Source organism: Urocitellus parryii, chromosome X, assembly GCF_045843805.1.
Source record: "Urocitellus parryii isolate mUroPar1 chromosome X, mUroPar1.hap1, whole genome shotgun sequence".
NCBI classification, from domain to species: Eukaryota; Metazoa; Chordata; class Mammalia; order Rodentia; family Sciuridae; genus Urocitellus; species Urocitellus parryii.
This window is the reverse complement of record NC_135547.1, coordinates 40,782,132-40,801,735: the sequence shown is the minus strand read 5'-3', so window position 1 is coordinate 40,801,735 and position 19,604 is coordinate 40,782,132. Positions and strand designations below refer to the sequence as shown.

Here is a 19,604-nt window from a genome sequence, read left to right as displayed (position 1 = left end):
GCATTACTTGTTTTACTTTTGAGAGTAAAGAAAAAATAACATAAGCTTTTATTTTGGGTAACATCAATTAAATTATAGTCTACTGCTTTGTAGAACTACTTGATTATTAAGGACAATTTGTATCTTGAAGGGAAGAAAATCATTCCTTTGATTTTTTTTTCTTATTAAATGAAAGCACCTTGACATTGGGGGAAGAATTAGAGTAGATTTTCTTAGAACTAATTCTAATCCATTTCTAGCTGCCATCTAAAAAAAAAGACCATTCTAAAAGCTAATAATTATGCTCCTTTTGAGAGGATTTGTAAAATGTTTGCAAGCTGAGTAGCTACTTCCTAATATGGACCTATAGGAAAAGGGTCTACAAATGGTAGAAGGTACTCTCCTAAGAAGAAACCTGACCAATTTTGACACAGGAATGGACCTTGTAATTGAAATGAAATCAACCTTTCTGTGAATGAGCAAATATGAAGTCTGCATAGACATTTTCTTTGCTCTTCACAGAAAGTCCTCCTAGCAGTAACAGAAAAAAACAATCTAGAATACCCAGTGTTTCCAAACTGTTAACTTTCTCTGGGTGAGGAGGTCTTTGCAAGTCTGAAAGGCATTTCCAATTCAGTCTGACAATGTTTTGGGAATAGACAATTTATTCTTTATGTGGACCCCATTGCACCTTTTTCATACTACTCTGGCCTATAATTCCAGCATTAGCGAGAGCAAAGGACATCCCTTCCAGCTCACAAATTGTCTTACTTCTCCCTATTTTACTTTAGCAAATTTCTTTCAGTCCTTACAACAAAAGGAAACCTTGGCCCACTTGTCTTATTGTTTTATATTATGACTATTCTCATAACTTCAAGTGTTTGTATCATCCTGCATGGGTTCTAGCACACATTCATTTAAGTCTCACGACACCTATATAGTATGTACACAGAGTATGTACTATTATCCCCAGTCTATAAATGAGACTTGGATATATAACTAGACTGGTCTTCTAATGCCTAACCTAGGGCTCTTTCCTCTATATTAAATTGTCTTTGTTGTTGAGATCTTCATAATATTTATTTATAATAATTAAGAGCCTTCCGAATCTCATGGGCCATTTTGATGACTACCTCTCATAGTATTTGTTCTTAAACTAAGGCAACACTGGCTTCTCTGAGAAGTTCAGAGCCATGCAAATGAGCTGTGCAGGGCAGTTTGGTCTGGCGAGTGATGACATTGAATGGACTAACTGTTGCTAGTCATACATTTCAGTACAGTCACCTATCAAAATTGCATGCATACCTAGATGTCTCCAAGCAGAAAATCCAAAGGGCAGGTTTAGTTCATTTGTTTGTTTTGTCTTTGGCCACAGAACCCATTTTGATTGATTCAGCATTGTTATTTCAATTTCCAACCCTGTACCCAAATCCTGTTTGATCCCAGTATATCTCTTGCCTCTGTTTTCAAAGAATGCCTGTCTTGTGTGAGTCCCAGATATGCTGATGCCTCAGGAAAGGGCAATTTAAGGAACCCATTCATAAGTCACGCTCATCCATCTTGCCAACAGGGGGAACAGGCCCATCATCAGATGCTGGCTGGGGATGTATGCTGCGCTGTGGACAGATGATGCTGGCTCAAGCCCTTATCTGTAGACACTTAGGAAGGGGTGAGTTCCATTTTTCTATAAACTGCTTCAGAGAACTCTGTAGTATCACTTGCTGCTATTGGTTTAACATTAATACTCAGCTTTAGGAATACTCAGTAACAAAGCTGCAGGCTCTAAAATTGCTCTCTGCAAACTCAAGAGGTGGGGCTGACAAGTGAATGAGGTCCTTCATAAGAAGGAAACACTGGCATTTCCTTGTGACTCATCAAGCCAGAGGGTTATTTTCCTGGGACAGAATTGAGCATTGAGGCAGGTGTGTCATTTGGAGTTTCCATCTTTGCTATTGTTTAAAAATACCAGATAACAAAGGGAGCAGGAAGAAGGGTGTGGTGGTAAGTCTGTTTCTTGACCTTATTTAAAATACCCATCTGATGAAGGATGGAAGTGACCTAAAGGAAATGCCTAATGAGGGAGCTGGTGCTATTTTCGTTTTTGGTTCACTGAGGATGTCCATTTGATGATGAAGGAATCCTTACATTAGCTTCCTCAGGAGCAAGCTTCATTAATGAAGAACCTTCGGGTAACCATTGTTGGAACTCTTGAGTCTTGCTTTTTTTAAGACATTGTGTGTGCTTCCCTGTGGGCATCTGGAGGATGACTCTGGCTGGATGCCAGTTCAGGCACTTGGGTGAAAGTCCATTTAGACTTTGGGAAGAGAGAGTGAAAGGACATTTTGGATGAGATTGGGCTGCTGAATTCATTGGCTGTTGCTAATTAAGGTATGGAAACTTCGCTCCTGTTCCCCACCTATACAAGCTCAAAGATCCTGCTACAGTTTTCAGAGAGGATCAGCAAAGGGCTGGGGAGGTTTTTAGGCATATTGCCATTTTTTTCAGGCTTTAGGACATCCTGTGTCACTGATAGTATCATAATTTCTATTTTACAGATGAGGAAACAGGCTCATGGAGGTGAGGTGATTTGCTCAAGGTCAAACAGGAAGGGACCATACATAGATGGGGGATAGAATGCAGATCTTCTGACTCCTTGTCCAGTGATTTCTCTACTGTACACATATTCTTGATACAGATCACTTCTTATTATTTAAGTTTTTCTCACTTATAAAACACTTCGAGATAACTTTTTCTGGAAGTGAATTTTGGAAATGGGGAACAGCCACAGTCAGCAGTCTCAGTCATTGCAATATAAAAGCAAGTAGTAGGAAACATTTGGAAAGCAACCTTGTAGTTAAGGTGAATTAAAATATGTAACTTTGTAAAGAAGTCTTTTGGATTGATTCTTCTTCAGTCACTTTAAAATGGAGAGGCAGTGTTCACTTACACTGTCATCAGCAAATATTTAATGGTACTTAGCAGCCAGCTAATCAGGATTTCCCCAGACTTAGACAATTCAGTAGCTTATGAGAAAAAATTGGATGTGGTTCACCTTTTGAAGGATGTGCTGGATCTGAAGTTTAAGACTTTGGTTTTAGAAACATCAGAAGCAAAAGGGAACTGAAGAGTCTAAAGATAATGGCCTTTGGCTTCAAGTGCATTTTAGCCATTAATTCAGGCTCTCTCTAAAACCTCAGGAGAGAAATTTATGTCTTGAACATAAACTAAGCCTCAGAAATCTGTCCCATTAGACAGAATTCCTAGAACGGAGAGAATGGGAGTAGTGCATCCTGTCCATAGCTTTGATTAAATAGCATTTCTGCAATTGTCATCAGTAAGTTCTAAGTGGCCTATGTAGGATTTGGGGGGCTGTTCCTAAGGCACAGATGGAATCCCTACATCTGCAGTGATTTTGGCTGTGGTCTTATGAAAGCCTCAAACACCTGATACCAAAGGTATTTTTTTTTTTTCAAAGCTCAGCCCGGACTTTTTAAAAGGTGTTGTAAAAATGGAAGCATGCAATTTTTTAAAAATTTCCTTAGCTGTGAATTATGTATCTTTCCCTGTAAACTGCTACATGTCAGAATAGACCCCATCCCTAGCCTTCTGTGAGACCCTTTTGGTGATGCTGCCAGAATGTAAGGGAAAAGCCATTGCTGTCCATTTGGAGCTGAGATATTATGGCATTTGGGTTATTCAGGGATACACTGCCAATTTTTTGTTGACTTCCTATTTACAATAGCTGGCCAGAAAGACCTTTGGTGATGCCATTTTTATATAATATCTTTCTAGCTCCAGTCGTTGAATTAAGTCAAATTCTTGGTCAACTACTTATTTGGCTTTTGCTTTATATCCACTGAGTCTTTGAAAAGTAGTCAGTTTCCAGATGTCTTTATCATCCAGATGAAAGATACTTAGGAATATTCTAACTCCATCATTCCTGTCTTCTAGATGTTATACCTTTATTTTCCTTCTACTTTGTAGTTACAATAGGAGTGCTAAGAGGTAAAAAACAGTTACAATAATGATTTTAGCTCTTTTTTTCCTTCAAAAGACTGGAACTGGGAGAAACAAAAAGAACAACCCAAAGAATACCAACGGATTCTACAGTGCTTCTTAGATAGAAAAGACTGTTGCTATTCTATCCATCAAATGGGTAAGATCCTTAATTAGTGGTTTGAAAGGAATACCTATACCTGATCTTTTTCTTTTTCTGCCTTATATAAGTGACTCTTATAAGTTGTCCATCTGCTTAATTATTTATGCAAACATTTAGGAGTTTGTGGCTCATTGGAAGTTATTTTGCTAACATGTCAATTTTTTCCACATAAAAACAGCACAAATGGGTGTAGGAGAAGGGAAATCAATTGGCGAATGGTTTGGACCAAACACAGTTGCACAGGTGTTAAAGTAAGTAAAAGAGTCTAGCATTTGCCTATTTTACCATTTCCTATGCTTCCCCCCTCCAGCCAACTAAACCTTCCATCAACCTAAGTATTCTTGCATTCCCACTAAGCCATCAAACACCTGTACTATTTTGCTCAGACAGTTCTTTGAAATGTATACATGTGGACCTCTATCTTGGCTTAACAGAGTTGTATCTACTGTATCAGTACATATGGCTTTACCCCAGGATTTATTCAGTAGCTCATCCTACAGATTGATGTGCTTGTGCCAGGGAGTTATTAGCCTGGGGGTCCTTTGAAGTGAAAAGGATTAAATAGTAGAGGCTTAGCCAGTCTAAGCAAGAAATGGACCCCCCCATAATTTAAAAATCCATTAATTAATTCATTTAACATTTACTGGTGCCTTTCTTATGTTTTTTTTTATTGATTGTTCAAAACATTACAGAGCTCATGACATATCATCTTTCATACATTTGACTCAATTGGGTTTTGAACTCCCAATTTTACCCCAAATACAGATTGCAGAATCACATCTGTTACACACTCACATTTTTACATAATGGCATATTAGTGACTGTTGTATTCTGCTACCTTTCCTATCCCCTACTATCACCCCTCCCCTCCCCTCCCATCTTCCCTCTCTACCTCCTCTGCTGTTGTTCAATTCTCTCCCCTTTTTCCCCTCCCCCTTGCCCCTCACAACCTCTTATAATTTTGTGTATCATTGAAGGTCTCCTACCATTAAGTGCTGAAATGAACTAGGGAACTCACTGCCTATTGAAGGAGAGGAACCCCTAGGGTTTGTCTTGGAATTCCTCACCCGTTTGTCATCTCTTAGCTGACTCAAGGTAGCCCAGTGTGGTACTTTTTGCAGTTATCCTGTTAAATTCCAGAATTTGTCTCCAAATGTAACAGGAAAAGTCAGGTTCAGCTTTTCAGAAGTTAATGGGGCATCTGATGTTCCTATACCGCGCAGGCCCCTTTCTTCTTGTCCCTCCTTCCTTCCTGACAGTTTGTTAATGAAAACTCAGGGCAGAAGCTAGATTTTTCTTGTTCACTCTGTAACTCTAGCACATAAAACTTCATGGCACACATAAATACTCAATAAATGCTTGATGAATGAATGAAAATGGCAGCTAGAATTTGGGGCCAGATTTAGGGAGGAGAAGAATGAAACTATCAGGCTTCCTTTGGTACAGTGTATTTCAGTTCCTGGGCATTATGGCAGGGCCTACTCCATGTAAAGTACAGAAGGGGACCTGTTTCAATTATTAGCAATTATTCCATTACTAAGTAATTAACTAAACTGCTTTGGAAATATGCATGTGTTGGGAGCAGTCTGGGCTTTCTCGGGATTGAAGGAAAACTTATAATGTAATTTTCCTAACAGGAAACCACATTTTTGCCTTAGTCAAGAGTGTCATTTGGGTATCATTGACTCTGCTGAGCAAGGAACTGGCAGTGTTTCAGGAACTGCTCTAGGAACCCCGGGCAGAAAGTGTAGAAGGTTAGAACTACTATGCTGAGCCTAGAACCTGATTTTTAAATTACTTCCCTTAGAATTTCCTTCTTTCTTCTGAATTTTGAGGTTCCTAACAGTAAACAAATGGAAGCACATAATTTAGCCCACATAATTTATGTGGGCTCTGACTATTGTGGTTGTTGTCATTAACAACAATATGGATGTTCCTGGAATTACTGCCTGATAAACCTGTTGTAAGTTGAAGATATCATGAGTTGAAATTACATTGAATATATCTAAGTTACTGAACATTACAGCTTAGTAATATGGTCCATTGTAGAGTATGGGCTGTTTCCCTTGTGATCCTGTGGCTGACTAGGAGCTGCGGCTCACTGCTACTGCCCACCATTACAGGAGAGTATCAGATGCACCAGGCATAGTGCTGCATGCCTATAATCCCAGTGACTCAGGAGGCTGAGGCAGGAGGATCACAAGTTTGAAGCTAGGCTCAGCAATTTAGCAAGGCTAGGAGCAACTTAGCAAGATCCTGTCTCAAAACAAAAAATAAGAGAGGCTGGGGATGTGGCTCAGTGGTTAAGTACCCATGGATTCAATCCCTAGTACTAAAATAATAATAATAATAATTATTATTATTATTACAACAACAACAACAACAACAGAGAGTATTGGGTGGTATATCCCTAAACTGGGGAAAGATCCTGATACTCAGTGTGTATTGCTTTTGCACCACAGTAAAGTCAAAAAGTTTTAGGTCAAACCATCATAAGTTGAGGAATGTCTCATACCATCATCATCATCATTTTTATTATTATGGGAAAATATAATGCATTAAAGTGAATGTAATATGTACAAATATGACATAATGAATCCCACTATTATGTATAATTATAATATACCAATTAAAATAAGTAAAAAACTAAAATGAATGCAATACAGGTGTAATGTTAATTAACTTCTTCCTGGGAGCTGCTTTGATAGAGAGAATGTTTTTTTTTTTTCTTTTGTCCAATGAGACTGGACTTTACTCATATAACCCAGAAGCAGCCAAGTTAAACATGTCTTTTCTCAAACTGGCAAGGGAAGAAGGTAAGGGGAAAATGGGAAGGGTGATTTACTTCAGCCTCAGCTAATCTCTCCTTTAAAAGGGTTTTCTTAGTAATCTGCCCTGATGTCATGCAGTTTGACACTGTCTCTCTTCAGCCACTGACTAGTAAGGCCCACACACTTGAGTCATATGTGGTCTAAGTTTCTTTAAATAGGGTTCTCAATGTAGCTGGGAAGGAAATAAGAATGCATCTTTCTCTCTCATTCTCATTCTCTCCCCTCCTCTCTCCCCCTTTCTCTCTCTTTCTTTCCTGAGACTCATTATGCATATTATCTATGCTCCCCCGCAAATATATATATATATATATATATATATATATATATATATATATATATATATATATATAGTGCTGGGATAGAACCCAGGACCTTGTGCATGCTGTGCAAGTGCTCTACCACTGACCTACACCCAAGTCCTATATATATATAATGACAATATTATTTCCTCTTTTTTTTAAGACAAGGTGTCAGTCAGAATGTCTTTATTTAAGGAAACAAAATCTCTTGGGATTCAGGGGTCAGATACATAGGTAACTTTTCTTTTTCACTCAGTAGGAGTACCATCGTTTATGAGATAGATGTTTCCATGCTGGGAAGTGGAGTCTTCTTTCTGAGATTCAAATATAGTCCCTAGACATGGAATGTTCCAGAGCTCTTTCAAAGGAGCCAGAGATAACCCAAACACCAGCCTCTCTGGTGACATCAGAAACACTGGGCATAAATTGTACTGTTTCCTACTATTTCCATTCCCCCAATTGTGACTCATTATGTGTTCCTTTGCAGAAAACTTGCTTTATTTGATGAGTGGAATTCCTTGGCTGTTTATGTTTCAATGGATAACACAGTGGTCATTGAAGATATCAGTGAGTTCCCTAGCCTGTTTACCTTCCTGGTTGGTGGGTGATGAGTTTGTTCTTCACCATTTGAAAATCTGGGGTTCTCTGGCCTGTTCTGCCAGACAGGGGGCCCTAGAGAAACACAGGGCTCTGCTTCTCTTTCTTTTTAGCCTTCTTAATGGGAGAAAAACATTAGGGGGTTTTGCTGCCTCTCAAAGAAGTATCAGTTCCCTTCCCTGCAGGATAACCAAACTCTGTATAATCTGTTAAACTACCAGTAGATGTCTCATGGAGGCCAACCCTTGTCCAAGCCTGTGTACCCTGCCATGGGATTTAGAGAAACCCAAAGACAAAGTCCCTGTCAAGACTTGCAGGCTAGTTGAGAAATGAGATTCTTTCCATGAGCCCAAAATACCTGTACTGAGCTAAGCAAGTGCTCATGGGCCAGCAAGAAGATCATGAAGCTAAAGGAATGGCTTAGGCTTCCTATAGGAAATAGGGCCAGCTGGGCTCTGGTGGCTGGGGTGGGGGCCTTCCAGGCAAGATAGGGAGCATGTGAGGTCCCTGTTAGTTTTACCTTTGTAGTATCTCCTAGGGCTAGATACTTCTTACTCACCCAGCTCTCTTGCCTTTTGTTTCTAGAAAAAATGTGCTGTGTCCTACCCTTGAGTGTTGACACAGCTGATGAAAGCATCTCTGATTCTCTGACTGCTTCAAACCACAGTAAAGGCACCTCTGCCTTCAGCCTAGCCTGGAAACCCCTGCTGCTCATTGTGCCCCTTCGCCTGGGCATAAACCAAATAAATCCTGTGTATGTAGACGCGTTCAAAGTAAGTTGCTTCTTTCCCCAAGCCCATTGCTTCCTGCCCATCACACCGCCATGTCAGCACAGAGATCCGTGAGCAGCAGTCCACAAGTGAGTTGAGAATCTTGCATTCTCTTTCCCTCTAGGAGTGTTTTAAGATGCCACAGTCTTTAGGGGCATTAGGAGGAAAGCCAAATAACGCCTATTATTTCATAGGATTCTTAGGTAAGAAAGGATGAATCGCAAGTAAGTCATCATGGGTTAGGGGAGGGTATGGGGTGAAGGTGTGCATGGGAGACCAGGCAGTTCCAGTAAGTGGGCCCCCATCTAGCTCAGGGATATTCTGACCTCTGGTCAGCTCCTTCTGGGTTTAGCCTGACCTACAAAGGGTAATGCTGCCTTATGCCTGATGGAAAGCAGGTTCCTTTTCAGTACCTCCATATTTTCCTCTTGATAAAATGGTTTCAATTTCTCATGGGATTGCCCCAAGGTCACAATATTGCTCCAGAACATCTCTTTCCTGCCTGTGGAACCCAGGGCAGTGAGGTTTCTGTCCCCTAGCTTTGTTGATCTCCTTCTTATGGAGGTTCAGGCAATCAGGTTAGGCGGTACATTCTCTGGCTTCCCATGCTTCCATAGCTGGGCTTGCTTATTCAATGTTCAGAGTCATGCCAGGGTGGAAATTAGAGGTGACAAATATGGAAGTTTCTCTTTCCCAATAGTGAGAGCTAAGCCTTAAAACCACTAATCTCCTAATGTGGATCTTAACTGAGCAGCCTGGAATTTCCTGCATAGATTAACACCTCTGGAGACCTAGGCATCTTCCTTACTATCTGTGGCAAAAGACATTTAAGGCTCTGATCACACAAAATGAGCTAGCCCAGTGCCTTTTAAACTTGAATGTACCCAGGTTACTGTAAGAAGCTAGTAGAATGCAGAGTCAGTATGTGTGGGGCAGAGCCTAAGATTTACTTTTTAACTAGGTGGTACAATGGTGCTGGTCCATAGACCATGGTTTGAGTACTCAGGGCCCAGATACCCAGTTAGTGCTGAAGACCATAAGCAGGGAAGCCATACATCCAGGGGAATTTGGCACAGGATGCCTTTGGCAGGAATAGAGTGCTTAGAGAATGGGCTTCAAGGAAGTTATGAAGTTAGATTGGCCACCAGGCAAGGAGAGCTAGAGTAGTTATAAGGGAATGACATGAAGGGATGTGTATAGGACATGGTGGAGATGGCCTTGATCATCCTCCCCAACCTGTGTCTTCAGAGATTTTGGAAGGTTTGGTGGGATGGCAACAGGCAGACATACCTAACGTTACACATAAGTCGCCTACTTGTTAGCTGTATGACTATAGGGAGAGGATATCAACTTTTTCAGTCTCAGGTTCTTATGTGAAATAAGCTAATGCCTGACTCACCATTAGGTCATGTCGCAGTAAAGCCTTCAGAAAAGAGCCAAGCACGTAGATAGTATACTCTTAGTGAAAGGTGGCTTCATCCCAACTCCTCTGTTATTCCTGGCTTCCTCTAGAGGGTGGTTGCTAAGCAGCTGCCTCTGCTCTTTCCAATGCTGCCATCTACTGGTAAAGCCCAAGAACTACAGCATAATGGAAAGTCTGGAGCCCCTGGTGGCTTCTATTTTTCTAAGTATGAAATCCAGTATTTGGAATTATGTAAGTTTAAGATGCTCTCTGTTTCTAAGCTTTTAGGTTCCTGTCAAATAAAATATTTCAAAAATATATAGTCAGCCCTCCAAATTTGTGGGTTCCTCATATGTGGATTTGACCAACCCGGGGATCAAAAATATTTGGTAAAAAGTTGTATCTGTACTGAACACATATAGATTTTTTTCTTGTCACTGTTTGCAAAACATCCCCATAGGGTAGAGAATGTCATTTTCATCTTCTATGTTATGTAATTAAAAGAGTTATTTCTCAAGGTCACCTAGCTAGAAAGCATTGTGAAGCCAGGATTCCATCCCAGTTGGGTCATCTCTGCCTACCACACTTCATTGCTTCCCTAGTGGCCCCCTGCATGGTGAGAAGCTGGGAAAAGCTCTATGTGGGAGGCCCTGGCCACCTTGAATGAGATTCTGGTTGTCAGGTCTTGCCTGCCTAGAGAGAAGGAATGTTTGTTCTTTGCACTTGGGCATAGGTTGCTACCTGAAGAACCACAGCACTAATGCTTACAGAGCTAACCCTGTCTCTGTAAATGGTTGACTAGCCTGCTTCTTCTTCCTGGGCCTCAGTTGAGAACTTAATTCAGTCTTCACATAATTTCTATAATTATTTTATGATTTTTAGTGTCTTCTCTTATAATCACCATCAGAAAAGAGGCAGCCTGTAAAGCTCTACTACTACTACCACTACCACTACTACTACTACTACTACAGCACACACACACACACACACACACACACCACCCATAGGGAAAGGTCCTGGGCTTAGTCAGACACATTGTTATTATTCTCAGCACCTTAACTGGAAACACTCTGGTGGCAGAGAGTTTGGTTATAGCATAGCTTTGCCTTTCTATTTTCTTGTCTTCAACTTCCTTATCCTCTCACTTTTCTATGGTCTTAGGCTTCCTTCTTTACATCTTGGTTGTTACTCTTTAGTGTGATCTGAGGTTATTTTGATACAATGAATCTCACCTATCTATGGTCTAGAGGATGTGTACCTTGACTTTCATAAAGCAACTCAGACGGGGATACCATATATTTGTAGGGGAATTCTTTTGATTTGAAGAAAGATACTTCTGTGATCACCTTGTATTTGTATTGTATTATACATATTTCACAGAGGTGAAATCTTCTGGTTCTTATAACATCCTGTGAGGTAACTCACATAGGCCCAATGACCCCAGTTTAAAAACAAGAAAATTAGCACAGAGTTAAAGGATTTCTCTTTGGTTTACAGTACAGAAAAGTTAAACTTTTCAACAGACATCAAAAAATACATTCTTTACTAATGGAAGAATATAGATGTACATTCCCATTCCCGGATGCCATACCAGAAAGGGTATTTGGGACATCCCTCTCCACCCCATTCTTTTGCTGCAGATAGATGTCTCTTATCAACTGAAACAATTGAGGACAGAGACCCAGATGGTGCTCCGGCCTGGCCAGTGAGATTAGATGCTGCCTTAGGTACTTTTACCTATTTGACCTGTGCTGATGACCATTAGATGAACTATTAGGTCAAAGTAGATATTTTATTATCCTAAACTCCTGCCAGGACATTTGAGGGCTAGGTTTTTTTCAATGAAATGAATGTAGTGTGGATTTTCTCTTGTATGTAAAGGCCAGGCATCTCCAAGTGAGTTTTCCCATGAGGTGCATCTGTACTGCTGTTAATGTAGCAAAGATAGTGCTTTCTGTTAGGATTTACTTACTTGCTAACAATGACTAACCTGTTACCAAATCAAGACCTGGAGTTAGCAGTCCTCAGCAGAGTTAGCAATTCCCCTTCAGTCTGGGTAGCATTTCTCTTGAAGGCTAAGGCCTGTTCCCTTACCAGAGGCACTCTCTTAAGCATAGATCTGAGAACTGATGATCTTGAGTGAGATGCTTTCCAAGGCCAAAAGAGGCAGACAGCTCCCTAATGGCTCCTGGACTCAGAGCCTGGTGACTCTACTATCACTTCTTTGCTACTGCTGCTCACAGAGCCTGCCATGTCATCTGTGCTCTCTCATTCCCACCTTTTCCCAAACATGTCGCTTTCCATTTTGGACTTGAACTTTGAGGAGATGTAAATGCTAGGGTCAGTCTTCTCATTGAATAATTAGAGCTGGGCACAAGTGGCTTCTTTTAAGCATGCTCACCCTGGCTTCAGGCTTTCTGTCATCCCATTCTCATTGTCACCAAGAAAGGGGTTAGGAGAACCAAGGGGCCTTTTCCTAAGGATAGCAGTGGGGCCAGAGCCAGTGGTTATTCAAATGTTAAGCATGTCTCATTCAAAACAGGTGATGAGCTCATCTTTTTGGACCCTCACACAACCCAGACCTTCGTTGACACTGAAGAGAATGGAATGGTTGATGATCAGACTTTCCATTGCCAGCATCCCCCACAGAGAATGAACATCTTGAACTTGGATCCTTCTGTAGCATTGGTTAGTATCTGAAGGTTGGGGAGGGGGTACAATGCCACCCTGTTACATATTGGTTCCCTGGGAGTTATTTAGGTTGTTAGGTAGCATGGCTCACCACCCCCATGAGAGGCAGCATAATGTAATGGGAAAGGAAAGGACCCCAGAGACAAACTGCTCAAGTTAGAATTCATGCTCTGCTACCTCCTAGTTATAGACTGGGTTTTGGACTTTTTTGTCACAAAACAAGGGAAACGATAGTTTCTTCCTTGTAGGGTTATATGAGGTGCAAATTGCATAAGACACTTAGTAGAGGTCCTGGCACACTGCAAGTATTCTACGAGTGTCCTTATTAGTATTATCACCTTTCGTCCTTTTCTATCAAATTATCACTCATGGGCACAAGGAATAATATAGGTATGGCTGGGGCACACCTCCTGGGAGGACAGTGTCCATTTCTTGATGCATACATGTCAAGAAATTACAGGTTTTCCCTGGAAGCATGATTGCTGTCATCATGCATTGAAGGGGCATCTGCCTGTGAAGTAGCCAGGGGTTTATAGGCCTGTCTGTTCCCCCGTTAACCCAATCGTTAGAACACTAGTGATTAAGAGCTGACAAATCTATCTCTTGCAATGAACTATTCTTTAACTACTGTGGGATATCTTTGAGGAGGAGAAGGAAACTGCTGGCTCTGTCTATTCTAATAGATCATTCCTTAAAGGCCAAAGCCACCTATTAAGTATTGCCTCTAACTAAAAGTACTATTTGGCTTCTATTTGCTGGTTTAATTGAACATTCTTTAGAATTGTGCATATTTGTTCATTTTATGTGATAGAATTAACCCTGTGCTTTGGAGACTGATCTTCAAGTTAAAATATCTCACAGGATGGGTGGAGAGGGACAGGGAAAAGAGAGAGCAAGTGTTAGAGAAGCACAGAGACAGAGTGAGAACAAGCAAATCCCAATGTATGCATCTAAGTGAGGCAATGGGCTAGGAGACAGAGAGGCCCAGCCAATCTTCCTCTCTTGCTGGAAATACACATGGGCAAGAGGGTGACCCACCTCCTAATTCTCAGCCAATACCTTTTTCTTGCAATACAAAGGGCAATTCTAAGTTGTGTTCTTTTGCTTTCCCTCCCCCAAGGGATTTTTCTGCAAAGAAGAAAAAGACTTTGATAACTGGTGTAGCCTTGTTCAGAAGGTAAAAATGTTTGTTTTCCTTAGTCTTAAACATGAAAGCTCTTCAGTCTAATCCCTTTTTAAGATTGCTTTTCATACTAACATAGACCTAGTCTGATGTAATTTTATTGTAAAAGAAAGAAACTAAGCAACAGACAATCTTTCAGATATGAAGATTTGTGCATAAATTTGGGGAAACCAAAGAAAGTATGTTTTGTCTCAAACATACTTGTAATTTAATGTTTCATCCCATTAAGCACACAAGTCATTTGAAAGTCAACTAACATTCTATTGTTTTAACCTAAAAATGCCAATTTCACATTGATCAATCCTAAATTCTTCCTTACTCTATTCATAACACTGAGATGGTTAAAGAAACCTAAAGCACTTTTGTACTTGTTTTAGTGGTCCATTTATAGCTTAATATATTCCATCATGATTTAGAGAGCTTGTCCCTCTATTTACTCTCTTACTTAAAATATACACATGCTACCTTTTAAAGGAATCACAATGTACAGAAATCCACATGAAGTTACTGTTTCTTTTTGGTATCTTGTGTGATATCACTGGCTCTCCAATCTTTTTCTCTTCCTTCCTCATTATCAGCCTCTAACACATTCCATAGAGATGAAAGATATTGATAAATGCTTATTGAAAAATGAAGGGAGATCATAGGGGTTAATTTAAAAAGCATTGGAAAGGGTGGCAGGAGATGTGAAGTTCTCTCTGCAAAACCAAATGATTCAAGAGATGGAGGAAGTCCAGAGCCTTTGCAAGCATAAGGAGGAAAGATATTTTTCTTCTCCAGTGAATGAATAGTTAACACTACTGTCCTTAACTGAATCTGAATCACAAGTAATAATTTCCTGAGATATAATAGAAAATTATTTTTCAGAGCATTACTTATATTTCAGAGTGTAGCAAAACTGTATTGGTATCACAATTAAACAAGAAATTAATCTAAAAATAACTATGGTAAATGGCAGAAAGATCAATAGAGTAGAAGGAAGGGAATAGGGCTGAGGGAGGAAAGGGGAGGAAGAGGTACCGAGGATTGAATTAGAACAAGATATATTTTATGCTTTTATAATTATGTCAAAATGAATTCTACTGCCATGCATAACTAAAAGGACCAATAAAAAACAAGAATGAGAATTTTATGATAAGACCATGTCTATTTAAATTAGAATGTATACCTTAAATGTTGGATTACAACTGAAACCATGCCACTATGTACCAATATTTTCTTGGGACATATTTATTTTGATTAAATAAAATTTCTTTGGAGCCAATAGTTCAGGAATACCTCACCCCTAAATTGAGCTGGGCCTAGGCTACTGGCCTTAGAATGGAACATGGGCAATGCATATAGGGCTTCATGAGCTATTCCCTCCAGGGTACTTCCTGCCAGGCCAACAGTATCTAGAACTGAAGATGGCTCAGGTCTTCAGATGGTTCAAGTAGATGATATATATACTTGCTATATCATTTTTCCAACCTGTCAACCTCTTAGGGTTTGGGGTCTCAGATTGCCAACTGGACAGAAACATAGTGACTGCAGTATTTACAACTGTTTCTGTATTTCCCCAGGAAATTCTAAAGGAAAATTTAAGGATGTTTGAATTAGTTCAGAAACATCCATCACACTGGCCTCCCTTTATACCACCAGCCAAACCAGAAGTGACAACCACTGGGGCAGGTAAGCTTTTATTCAGAGCTTTAGGTCAGGAGACCTACACATAGTTTTTTGTTGTTGTTGTTGTTTGTTTGGTTGGTTGTTTTATTTTGGTACCAGGGGTTGAACTCAGGGGCATTCAACCACTGAGCCACATCCCCAGCCCTATTTTGTATTTTATTTAGAGACAGGGTCTTGCTGAGTTGCTTAGCAGCTCACTTTTGCTGAGGCTGACTTTGAACTCGCAATCCTACTGTCTCAGCCTCCTGAGTCTCTGGAATTACAGGCATGTGCCACCGCACCCAGCCATAGCACTTGTTTTATGAGAAAGAAGCAAGTGTGGCTCAGGTTTCTTTGGACAGTAAAATTTCTGCTCAACTAGGCTGATCAAGGAATAGTGTTTCCGATTATTTTAATTTTCTGCTGAGCCAATACTTGCTGATTTCAAAGAATGACAAAAGAAGAGCATGAACTCAGTGTAAAAAGTTCTATGCAAATTCAAAATGACTAGATTTTGAATCACCCATGCTCTAGTTCAGAAACAGCAAATAAGAAGCCATGGGTGATTCAAAAGGTACCTGGCAGGGCTTGCAGAGTATCGGCCAGATCACTGTGATCAGGCCTATGAAAACAAGTAACAAGTCTGGTTATTTTAAGTCTTTATAGAAAATGTTTCATCCTTGGCAATAGACCTAATTGTAAGTCTCCTCCAGACCAGCCTTTCTTTAGCAAAGTGATTTAAAAATCTGCCATCACACCAAGTAACACACTGATTGGCCACATCAACCCAAGTGTCAAGCTTTCTTTCTTTCTCATTTCTGTATTCTGATAGAATTCATTGACTCTACTGAACAATTGGAGGACTTTGACCTGGAGGAAGATTTTGAGATTCTGAGTGTGTAGAATAATAGGAACTCAACTTGGAGGTCTGTCTTCCATCTGGCACCACATGAACATGAACTTGTTATATAAAACTTTTGTAGTCAGCAAGTGCCTGGTATGCCAGCAGCATACAAACTCAATAGCAATCATGACTGAGCCAATTACCATTTCTCAGAAAAATAACAACAACAATAATGACAACAACCCTTCCCCAGGAAGAAATAGAACAGTCATGGAGTCTAGAAAGTTTAGGAGGAGTTCATTGCTTCTCAGCTTGTTTTACATGGCTACAGAAAATCTTCAGCAGCTGAAATGAGGACATTTGGAAGACAGACAGCAACTATCATCTTGCTTCAAGCACCAGCAGATGAAAGATGGTTACACTGTTCTTCATCACTCTTTCAGGTGTGACCTCTATGGAGCTAAATAATAAGAAGCAATCTGTTCTCTCGCTCAAATAATAAAGTAACTGAATCAGGGAGAAAAAGTTCTTGTCAAATTATTTGAATATGTATTTTAAATAACTGTAATATATATCCACACATTTGTCAAGGAAAGTATGTCAAATGTACACTTCTTGGTTATCTTGCTATTTGATGGGTCCGTCTCTCTATCCTTACTGGTACTTTTGTCTAAAGTCAACTTGTTTTTAAATCATATCATGATCACTTAAATCATAGGTCAGAACATTTTTTCTCTAAAGAACCAGATTGTAAGTATTTTAGTTTGCAGGCCATGTGGCTTCTGTCACAACTACTCAATGGTGCAAAAGCAGCCTTATACAATATGCATGTAACTGAACATGGCTGTAAGCCAGCACAACTTCACAAAAACAAGTGAAGGGCTGGACTGGGCCTGCAGGCTGTAGCTTGCCACACACTTAAATTGTTGGTTTTTGTTTGAGGTATTAAAAATAAATTGTGTTTGAATTATACTGTTTGGGTAGATGGCCATATGTAGAAAGAATGAATCATGTGGTGACATTCAATCTGTGCATTAAATACATTTCCAAACCATTTCAAGACTAGTAACTTACTAAGTTTTAAAATATATATTCATCAAATTAGCTCTGCTAACCACTCTGCTGTGAGTATACACAAGTCTTTGCAATATCTTCCTGTTTTCCTTTCCTTGCCTTATTAATTCTCTGCATTTCACATGGCTCTGCATTTCACCCCTACACTTAACACAGTCTCCTAGGAGACTAGCAAGTGGGGTTTGGAAACTACCACCAACCAATTCACTTTCTTTAGGTTCCATGTTTTTCCTTTTTTCTTGTAGATTAATGTATTCCAAAGATTTAAAAGTCAAAAGATGTAAAATGGTACTCAGTAAAACCCATCTCCTTCCCATGGGTCAGTTCCCTTCCTTGAAATCTCCCAATGTTATTAATTTCTTATTTATCCTTCCAGAGGATGGATTTTATACATATATAAATATATGTACATACTTAAGTATACACACATAAATACATGCATTTATGCACACATGTATAGCTTAAATTTGATTTTAATGACTTGAATAAAATCTCTACTTTTAATTTATCTGTAAATGATCCTGTGGGCACAGGTGTACAGAAAATCCTTTCTTGAGTAGCATGTGATGGGGTTAAAAGCAGTTGTAGGCTTCTCTTGAAGTATGCTATGGATTTGTTGGCCAGTATAGGACTTCTTCAACCCTGACTTGGATCAATTTTCTTGATCCACGAAAATTGTTTTATAATAGAGGTTAGTGAGAAAGGATGCTAGAAAAGTTCTCATCAAAGAAAATCAAAAGAGTCAAATGTTTTGGTTTTATTCATTTTATTTGCTATGTACAAAGTTGATACTATGCTTATTACTCAGCTAGGAGATGAAGGTGACAGTAGTTCAGTTTATACTGATTATGCTTTGTGTTGGCACAGTTTACATAATACTTAAGGGAACAGATTTACCTGGAAGGTATTGTCTCATGTCAACATAGTAAAGAATGTTTTGGGAAACTGATAATTAAAGAAAATGGCTAAAACAAATCCCACAAACAGTATACAGTATACTTTATGGCCAACTCAGGTTTGCTTAGTCTGCTCACTGCTAATGAGAGGAATGCGCTAGATTTTTATGAGGTTTGAAAAACATATCAAAATAGTTTAAAAGACTACCTGTAAAAGAACAGTCAGATGACCAATTTAATGGAAAGTCTCTAATAGCTTCAGAATGCAAAGGAACCCAAACACTGCAGCTTCAATTTGCCACATTGCACACATCTGGATGGCATTTGGAATAAACGGGGACTTCTGAGAAATCAGGACACAAGATTTACCCTTTTGTTCCTGGAGTCAAAAGCAAAATTCACACCTCCTTACCCATCCACCCTCTACCCCTGGCCCAGGAAAGAGGGTTGTGGTTCTCATTTCCTTTTATGGGTTTGGCCACATTTGTTGCATCCTCTGCTCTGCTTTGGACTGGGCCAAGTTCTCTGTCTCTGGCTGGGGGACAGCCGGCCTGGAAGAAGTGATTTGTGTGGGACCTTATGGAGTTATTGGGCCCCTCTCAGCTGCTGGCCTTCATGCCTCCTTAAGCAATATGGGGCCCAGTCTTTCTTACTCTGGAAGGAGCCAGAGTCACCCCAGGCTACTGACTGGCACCTCATTCTAGTTTTGTTGCCTGCCTAGATATAGGGGACTGCCTTGAATAGTGAGGGCTTGCTCTGTGCAGAATTCAGCCATCTATGAATGTTCAGTCAGAAAAAAAAAATTAATGTGGAAACACTGGGCTTTGGTTTAACAAAATAATGTGTGGTGGCCTCTGGTCATAACGCAATGACTTCTTAACTATTGTGAAGACTTTTGTGATCAAGACAGTGAGGAAAGCTAGCAGTCTGAGAAAGTGGTGGCCCAGCAAAGCTTTCTGAGGTAGCCGTGAATAGTCACACAAACATCCAAATCAAATGGTAGCACCAGGTTGATGGAAACTTTGAACAGCAGATCTCAGCAGGGTGAGCTCATCTACTGGGGCTGAGGGTTAGGTGGCTAGTGTCCAGCAGTCCAGCCCAAGTGAGACTCCAATGTACAACTTGACAGATAGGTAAAGGGCTCAGGCCTTCCTTCTTCAGACTGTTCAGGTTTGTGAGGTGGCCATTGTGAAGGGGTAGAGAGGGCAAGGGGCAGAATGGCAGATGCCACC

At 40.0% G+C, this 19,604-nt stretch overlaps 1 protein-coding gene across 1 annotated transcript in view; it reads left to right on the top strand.

Annotated features, from left to right (window-relative positions):
• Atg4a (autophagy related 4A cysteine peptidase) overlaps positions 1–17,456 on the top strand; it is a 56,532-nt gene extending 39,076 nt beyond the window's left edge. The window contains exons 4-13 of the mRNA XM_026402653.2: positions 1,550–1,648; positions 4,034–4,135; positions 4,317–4,389; positions 7,756–7,835; positions 8,451–8,638; positions 8,760–8,838; positions 12,580–12,725; positions 13,849–13,905; positions 15,474–15,582; positions 16,391–17,456. Of these exons, the coding sequence (XP_026258438.1) occupies positions 1,550–1,648; positions 4,034–4,135; positions 4,317–4,389; positions 7,756–7,835; positions 8,451–8,638; positions 8,760–8,838; positions 12,580–12,725; positions 13,849–13,905; positions 15,474–15,582; positions 16,391–16,461 (1,004 nt within the window). The 3' untranslated portion in view covers positions 16,462–17,456. The remainder of the gene's footprint in view (positions 1–1,549; positions 1,649–4,033; positions 4,136–4,316; positions 4,390–7,755; positions 7,836–8,450; positions 8,639–8,759; positions 8,839–12,579; positions 12,726–13,848; positions 13,906–15,473; positions 15,583–16,390) is intronic.
• Positions 17,457–19,604: the final 2,148 nt, after the last annotated feature.